Source organism: Nicotiana sylvestris, chromosome 8 (assembly GCF_000393655.2).
Source record: "Nicotiana sylvestris chromosome 8, ASM39365v2, whole genome shotgun sequence".
Lineage (NCBI taxonomy): Eukaryota > Viridiplantae > Streptophyta > Magnoliopsida > Solanales > Solanaceae > Nicotiana > Nicotiana sylvestris.
The window spans coordinates 198,568,944-198,578,090 of record NC_091064.1 but is presented as its reverse complement, the minus strand read 5'-3'; the positions used below and the strand labels follow the sequence as shown (position 1 = coordinate 198,578,090).

Sequence of the window (9,147 nt, the reverse complement as noted above, 5' to 3'; positions counted from 1 at the left end):
AATAATCTGCATTTTGCTCACGACAAAGAAAAAAAGATCTTGTCTTTTGTCATTTTGCTGACCTTATCGTATTACTTTTTACCTTGCTTTTTTGAGTTAGCTATAGAGGATCAATATTTATTAATTTCAGGAATTTATATTTTTATTTATAACTCAAGCACAGTTTTTAATATATTATTATATATTACTTAAAAAAATACTCATAAATATGAAATGTACGTGCAACGCGCGTATCCTAAAACTAGTGTAATAAAATAAGAATAATGCCGAAGTTAATTAGTTTGAGATTTGCCCTGCATCTTTCTGTTTCTCTCTGCTAACTGTGTGGAGTGCGGGCGGCTAATAAAGTCGAAATCAGGATTTGAACATTATTAGTTGAGTGTGAAGTTCTACCATAACTCATTGATTTATTGATCGATATTTATTATTTGTACTTCCTTATTTAGTGGTTTTTTTAAAACAAATATAATGAGTCTGAGCCAAACTTAGTGGATTGGATGAACTTGTATGTTAACTCAGGCTGCTAAGGTTTACTTATATTCTTGAGAATAATAGACTAGGGAATGACAGGGTACGTTAACTGGTTTATTACTTGGATAATAGTATTCGATACATGTTTAGCATCAATTAATTGAAGATCCTTCACGAATGTGTTACCCTTTCGATTCGATACATTCATAAACAAAAGAGGTTAACCATAATCAACGGCTAAAAGCTGGGAACTACTTTCGATTGAGGCCACTATAGAGAGTTTTCTGGACAACACCTAATATCCTTCCAATATACAAGATATGTATTTTCACATTTGTAAGACACTGCCTAAAATAACTACTTTATGATCCCCGCTGCTTCTCCCGACACAACTTCAAGGTGCTACTCTTTCGATTGGCTTCGACTCCAGGTCACTTGTTGCCCTAATTTCATCATTAGACTAAGGCATCTCTTGAATTGCATTCTCCTTTTCGATGGATGCCATCACAGTTGCAAGCTGCAACTCAAACATAATAGCAATCAGATTTACTCATCGACAACAACTAAAAATATGATATTCCAGTTCACTTTCCATGATAGGTTATGTCAAGTTACCTGTTCCTCCAATTCTTGTATCTTCTCATCCTTTATTTTCAACTTCCTCTTCTCCCTAAAAATTAGATGTTAGAAGATACAATAGGATATTACATGAGAGCAGCAGCATGATATATTTTGACAAGATTAGGAAGTAATTTAGCAATTCTGGGATAATATGAAGGCCAATATGTACGTCAAGATGGTCTAAGAAAGAGATCATCCATTACATGAACAACACTAACTCTAAAAGACAAAAAACCTCTGCCAAAGGCTGAGTGAAGCTTTTCCTCATAATAAAACCACAATGCATAAAGTACATCAACTTTGCAAGCAAACCAAATCATTGCTACAATTTTACACTAGGGGCAGATTCTTTTCTCCTTGAACCAGATCCATGAGATGCAGTTAACGCAGCAACAAAAACAAGTTCATCAAAATCAATACTTATCTGAAAGAAGCAATTCTTGTAAAAATTATTAAAGCCTCTTGTCAAATGGCAAGAGGTAAATTTTTTTGAGAGAATGACAACATGCCTGACGCCTCTGCAGGATTTGGAACATTGAGAGAATATGGTTATTTGATAAGAAAGAAACTACAAAAGCTTCATGGAGTTTATTTCTTATTATTATTATTATTATTATCATAGACGATCATGATGAAGCAACATGCACAATGACAGTTGATGATCAATTGGTACAAAATTGCAGTTCTTGTGATATACCTGTGCTCAAAGTTTGAAAATTATAGCACTTTTGCAGAAAATAAAATGACAAACATTTAAAGAAAAGCAGGTTGGTCGGATGGAAGAGTTCTGAGAAAATAATTGCCTACCACTGCCTCAGAGTGATGACACAACAACCAAGGAAAAGAATGATACCTTTCTTCAATCTCTGATATCTTGGCTTCCCATATCTCCTTGTTTCTGGTAAGATTGTCATTGATCTAGAGGGCTCAACACCAAACAATTCAAGTTCAAAATCAGGATAAATCAAATGGCTGTAAAAGGGAATACAGAGCTAAATAATGATAAACTGGTAACAGCTCAGAGATCAATAACAGTCAATAGACTTCAATAGAACTCACATCATCAAGAAATTTCTTCTCTTCAATGCATTTGTCCAAACGCACTTTTAACTTCATCAACCTTGGAGTCTGACATAGTGCTTTCTCAACAGCTTCCTTAATTTCCCTATCAGTTTCTTCTTCAACCCCTTGCAGTAAGGACTCGAAGTACTATTATCAAAGCAAAAGCTGTTAATACGGTAAATAGAATGTCATTGTCCTAAATTGCTGATCAATATCTCTGCATTCAAATGAATAAACTTGAAAGCACTGGAGACATTCAGATTAACAAACAAAGGAAATCTTACAATCTAGCTAAAAGGTAAGAAGCTTAACCATTTTTTGGTTCTCCAATTGCGAAGTCAAGAGCTCATTGTACTCGTTCACAATCTGCAGTTAGAAAATTTGAAGATTACCAAGTATTCCCAGATCAAGTAATGACCAAAGTCATTCAAAGATTAAGCATTTGACTAGATGAATAAGAGTAAAAAAGAAAAAAAAACATTTGTAAATGAAGAGAGAGACATACAGCTTCAACTTTGCTGTTTACAAGAGTCTCACTAAATCCAGGATCTGTAGCACATTCGCAGCTGCAGCAGCCATCATTATCATGATGACAATGGTGGTTGAGCTCAACCAACTTGCCATCAGTTTTAGACTGAATCAAACGGTGAACATAGTTGTCCCCTGAGTAGTCCCAGACACGACGCGTTTCCAGTTCAAGTGCATAGCAATGTTGTGTCTCTTTCCAGTGCCTTATAGCATGAGCTTCTTTGTATCTATAGCAAAATCAACATGATGAACATCAATTACTAAAACCTATACTTACCCAGCAGTGAAAAGATCATTCATCTTTTAGTTCTTCAAAATTGTTTTGGGATAACATCAGCCTTCACATCAATTTAGTCAAATACCAAGAGAGATAGTATTATTACCTTCCACACCCAACAAAACCACAAATAACACACATCCATAGATTTTCTGGTGATTGACAGATAGAACACGTTGAGTTTCCAGGCTGCTGCTGGCAGTATCGACATACCTGAGAGAACATGATTAAGTTGAATCAGCTCATTTCTATTAGTACTTCACATGAAAAACATATTTTCGAACTAACACTGGTATATGATATCTAAAAGCCAGCCTAACTCTCAGTACACTAAATAAGGAAAAGAATTCTTCCTTCACTGTTAATCAGGCTGATAAACCCTACTTATACTGTTTTCAGCTATCGGATATATATATTTTTTCAAGTCCATGAGATTTTTCTTCACTAAGCATCAGGGGTATATAATCTCCTCAAACGGTCTAACTTAATCTGATCAGGTGATTGATGATTTACCAAATAACTTCCCGAATATAAGAAAGTCATTGTAACTTGTAAAAGAACGAAAACTCTTGCAACTTTGAGAACCTTACTGTAGTGCCAATTTAATCAAAATTCAACCCTAATATAAGCCACACTTGCTTCAGAGTTCATTGCTAATTTGAAGAGGAAGAAACAACCTATGTTAAGAATACGCACCAATCCAGGCAATTGATACCAGATATAAGTGAGAAAAATGCTGAAAACCATTTCTCTTAGCCAAAGTTATACGAAGAAGCACCCAAGGATGTGGCTAGAAATCAAATCCAAGCAGAGACAGAAAAAGCCAGGGAATCTCTTCCCATCTGTCTACGCCTCGGAGGGAAAAGTAACCCGATATCTATGCTGGTAAAAGATAGCAAGTAAATGGTGGAATACTCCAAATACGCACAAGCTGGCCTAAGTGCAAACACAGAAATTTTCGGGCTCTTTTTTAACTTGTGTTTAGATAATTAACATTAATTACAAATGTGTCCCTCCTACCTATTAATTAAAACTTGTGTCTCTTTTCCTCTATTTTAAGACTCAAAAGTACTTGACATAAATTCCCGAGAAACTTACGTGCAATAGAAAACTAAAATTGCACATGCACACACAAAGCAAATTGTGAAGTGGACCTAATTTCATCTTGAAAAGGCTGCAGAAGGCCATATTTTAAAAAATTTAAGACAGAAAACTCAAGCAAACAAGTGCGGTAATTAAAGACATAAAAATGCAGATAAGGAACTACCTCAAGCTAAGCAATTATTCAACCAGAACAATGGATGTTAGAAGCAAATATTACTGACGACATGGCAATGTGACAATACGGTAATGCAAACATTAGTAAGAGACTTAGTTAACAATATCAATAACAGCATGATACTTACTTACAGGTTGGATTAAATCTAAAAGCCTGATACAAACAGCTGTATAAGTTATGGTCCATGACATTTACATGAATATGAATAATAGAGCATCAAGACCAGTTCAGAGACCATGTCTAAGTTGAAGCTCAAACGTATGGTGGAAAGATAGAAGGTATTACTTACAGGGCACGAAGAATCTGTCCATTTAGAAATACATGAACAATGAAACGAATGATTACAAATGGTTGTGAGAATTCCACTTGTATCCTGGTCCAGTCTCTCTGCAAATTGCATAGGAATTAAGATACATATGAGAGGAAACTCGCCAATATAATCCAGCTAAACATTGGATATCTCAGGCTGCACATCCTCATAAAATACCAAAGTCCAAACTAATCTATAAGGTTAAACTCAAAACAGTATTAACAAGGACTTCTCCAGTATCTTGAATTTCCAGTATGCTAAATGAAGGCAAACAGATTAGTTAGCATTCCATTTATTGAAGCGGTGGCCAGAAACTTCTGTAATAAACTGATTCAAATTTTTTAAATAATAACTGAAATTTAGGATTGAAAAATCCAAGAGGAAGCATAGAGGTGGCACAAGAGTTATGTTGAAGACATAATTAAGTAAATAAAAGTGTATTCTCCCCAACAACTTAAGCGATGAGATGGTCACACACTTCAATATGGTATCAGAGAAGGCAGACGTCCTGGGTTTGAGTCTCACCGCCACCCAATATCAAAAAGAATTTTCACGTGCTTGACTCATCAAGAAGAATCAAGCCCGCACGTGAAGGGGCGTTTTGAATACATAATTAAGTAAATAAAAGTGTGTTCTCTCTAACAGCTTAAGCTTTTAGATGAAATGGTCACACTCAACAAGTTATATCCAGATTCCCCATGGACGACGGACTTCAATTTTCTATCAAGTGACTCGAATCACTCGTAAATGCTTTGAGACGAAAAACTTTTAACTATAATGGATCATCTAGCTTCATCATATAATTAGCCAAAACTCATTGATCTGGTAAATGTAGTTTAAAGTGACAAGTAACTTTCTGTTCAGCAGACTAGCGGTTGTTTATGTATCACATGAAGCATACAAGATATATAGACACACTAGTACGCATGCACGCACACACTAGTATGCACACATATATAACCTACGACTTCTTGGAGTTCAGCCTCTGTTCAAAGTTACAAAAATATATTACACCACCAGGTCACATGTTTGACACCAACTCATTTTATTTTTATTTAATTTAAATTCAAAACACTCATATTGTTTGATACCATTGTCCGACCACCCACTTCAGTTTGGTATCCAGTTTGTTTTCTAAGAGTTAAGTTAGGGTTACTTAATTAAATAAGTAAATCCAGTAGAAAGATTTCAGAATTCATTTGTAAAGAATGATGGAATGATGCAAGGATTGTGACTACACCATCCAACATAATTCAAGTAAGGCCAGACGTGGTTGATGCCCTGACTAGTAAGTTCATGAGCAGTTTGGTCCACCATGATATCATAATGATACTTTTTGTGCAAGAAGGCTACAACCTTGAGAACAGAGGATCCGATTTAGTGTTACTGGGACAGAGGCATTATCAGCTAATTGAGCACCCCAAGGCATATCAGTTTAGGGACCCAAGACTTTGTAAGTTTTTAAATGAAGTCCAAGCTGTAAGAGTATATTCAATCCTAGAAACATGGTATAATGAGATTCGGTAACTGATTGTGCATACACGAGATGTATGCTTTTGGTAAATGAACGCAGCTTGCAAAGGAACACTAGATTTCATTAAAATGCTTGCAAGAGCAATCTGGCATGCGTCTACCATATATGAATAGATAGTTTCCTTTTTTTATCAGTGTATATGAATAAATAGTTACTTTAGGACATTTCAAATCGTAAGTGCCATGAATCTGAGTTACAAGGAAACGTAATATAAGAAATTGCTTGCAAATGTTAAACTTTTAAATTTGGAGGTTAAAATGGACGTTACAAACATTTTGGAGGAAAGTGAACGAATGAAGATGAACATCTCTAACATTTTGGAGTGAATCTCACTTTAGATGTGCTTAGTGGTTGAATAAGGAAGTTACAAATTTCAAAATATGCCATTTCCAAAATAGATTTGAACATTTTGAAACTAGATTAGGAAAAATACCAAGACAAACAGGACAGAATGGTTGCTCTGTAGAGCTTGCAGGTATGGACTGGGTGCGTTCAATTGAACCAGTGTAATGAACATCGGCAGCAAAAAACACATTGCAGGTCTCGTCCTGCAAGCAAAGAAACAAAAACAAGAATGGAGTATGAAACTGGAATTTGATGTTATGAGATACTTATTCTGATGCCAAAGCAGGAGAGAACTATTGGAGCAATCATACCTCAAGAGATGAAAATTTTCTACCACTAAAATGCTTGTGAAAAGTATCTGCAGCTTTCTGCTCATCAAACCTGATCAATATACTGTAACAATCTTCCATTCCATCATTCCTAAAGCCTCGCACAAGACACCAAAGTTCAGAAGGAATCACAGACAACCAGTTAAACAAAGACCTCATAAATTATTGGAGAGAATACCTGACAATTCGCATTTCCAACATATGTTGAACAAATGAACCACAAAACTGACAAAAGTCTGCATATGTCATGTGATTCGGAACACTGAGCACGCAGAGGAGAGGCTTTCTTCCCACCTAAAGACAACACAACAGCACTAGATAAGTTGTTGGATTTCAATTCTAAAGGATCAACATGGATGGTGAGCATTCATCTAGTCAATTCCAACTAGCTTGGGGTTGAAGTGTTTGGTTGGCGTATCTCTCTCGTATATTGACCTTTAGTAAAATACAAAATTTGGACCTATTATTGCAATCAAAATGCCGTATACTAAGGGAAACAAGAAACAAACAATTCAAAGTTTCAGAAGCTACTAGAATTTGAACATATGATAGTTGCATACAAGTCAAGCAGCTTCATGCATAGCTATCAGGTGAATCTACAAATGTATAGTCAAAAAGTTATAGAATTCGAGCCCTAAAGAATCTCTACGTATAAATAAAGCCTCCAACCTTCTAAACCCAACATAGCAATTGCACTTTATTTAGAGCAATTGTTATTGTCAAATAAAAAATTACACTTTGAGGGATACCGGACCCAAAAAAATTGTCCAATAATATGAGTTAGAATTATAGGAAGATCCAAACTGAACTAGGCATGCATATTCAAGCTTAAAAGAGAGTAAATTATCAGATTGAGCACAAAAACCTATCAATATCAATCAACTATTGCATCAACCTGGAAGTAGTTGGGGTTGACTACATGAATGTAAGAAATCATTTCAATTGTTATTGTATTCTGTTCTATTCTATTCGGGCCTGTATCATTCCAGTACTTAATAATTTATTTTTCAGATGGAAAACAAACTAAGTTTCAACAAAATCAATCAAACAAGCCCAAAAGTTTTCCTCCAGCATAGTAACAAACGCTACAATCAGTAAAACAGAAATGGATGGATTGCGTCGAATACTTACAGGTAACTGAGACGAAAAAGAAGGTTGTTCGTTGCAGAAGAGATGCATGACACCCCTGGTTTCTTCGATGCGAGGGTTTCCAGATGAAAAATGAAACACCTTAGACATTGATGAATCCCCTGAATCCATGCCGCCTCCTATAATTTTCTCTTTTCTGTGGGGCTTCAAGTTTTGAGGATTCTAAACTTTAATTAGAACAAACTACCAACGCCTAACAACAGATATCCAGAAATTACACATCATAACAACCTAATTAAAAAAACAATTAAACCCAATTCGAAAGGAAAGAGAAAATAGGGTTTGACTGAAATTTGAATTGGAATGAAGATAGGAAACATAAGAAGCAGATTAGAGAAAGAAGAACTTACAAATGGATTTTCCGGAGAAGGAGATGGTAAGGACTAATTGCTGGAGGAAAATCTCGGGATCGGCTCTGTTTTCTTCTGGAGAGTGAACAAGAATAATAGTAATGGGAAATGGCACAATGGTTTCCTGCGTTTTAAGTAGGTTTAAAATGATCCCTTAAATATACCCATGAGCAGTTTTAGTCCTTTAAATTTACCAGAAGTGGGAATTTTTTTGTCTCCGTCAAATATTTAACAAACTTTGATTTTTAGATTTTCAGTCATGATGGGGTTGCACCAAGAGTCGGCTCTTAAACCTTTTTCGTTTGCCCTAGCAATGGACGTATTGACGCGCCACATCCAAGGGGAGGTGTCATGGTGCATGTTATTTGCATATGACATTGTATTGATTGATGAGACGCGAGCCGGCGTTGCCGCGAGGTTAGAAATGTGGAGGCAAACCCTGAGTCTAAAGGTTTCAAGTTGAGTAGGACTAAGCTGTAATACTTGGAGTGTAGGTTCGTTGGAATGACTCAGTAAGTGGAAGGGAAGGTGAAGATGGATTCACAAGTCATCCATAAGAGAAATTTTTTTAAGTACATTGGGTCTATTATGCATGGGGATGGGAAGATCGACGAAGATGTCACATATCGTATTAGGGCGGGATGGATGAAATGGAGACTTGCTTCCGGTGTCTTGTGTGATAAGAAGGTCCCAACAAAACTCAAAGGTATAAGTTCTACAGAGCGGTAGTCAGGCCGATTATGTTGTATGAGGCTGAATGTTGGCCAGTCAAGAGCTCTCATGTCCAGAAGATGAAAGTAGCAGAGATGGGATGTTGAGATGGATGTACGGGTATACAAGGTTAGATAGAATTAGGAATAAAGTTATTCAACACAAGGTGGAAGTGTCCTAA

General features: G+C 36.0%; 1 protein-coding gene across 3 annotated transcripts; it reads right to left on the bottom strand.

The window, feature by feature from the left end:
- Nucleotides 1-564: 564 nt before the first annotated feature.
- Nucleotides 565-8,359, bottom strand: LOC104239168 (BRAP2 RING ZnF UBP domain-containing protein 2). 3 transcript variants are annotated; one of them, XM_009793718.2, is made up of 13 exons: nt 8,256-8,359; nt 7,888-8,098; nt 6,935-7,050; nt 6,739-6,847; nt 6,516-6,630; nt 4,528-4,625; nt 3,066-3,172; nt 2,660-2,909; nt 2,467-2,520; nt 2,152-2,301; nt 1,946-2,010; nt 1,087-1,141; nt 565-988 (listed from the first exon to the last, which is right to left on the bottom strand). In XM_009793718.2, the coding sequence occupies exons 2-13, from the start codon at nt 8,014-8,016 to the stop codon at nt 932-934; spliced, it is 1,305 nt and encodes a 434-aa protein (XP_009792020.1). In that variant the 5' UTR covers nt 8,017-8,098; nt 8,256-8,359; the 3' UTR covers nt 565-931. The 3 variants fall into 3 exon arrangements, with proteins under 3 accessions (XP_009792020.1, XP_009792022.1, XP_009792021.1); XM_009793720.2 differs by having other exon boundaries at nt 702-988; nt 7,888-8,049; nt 8,256-8,354; XM_009793719.2 differs by having other exon boundaries at nt 702-988; nt 7,888-8,067; nt 8,256-8,346.
- Nucleotides 8,360-9,147: the final 788 nt, after the last annotated feature.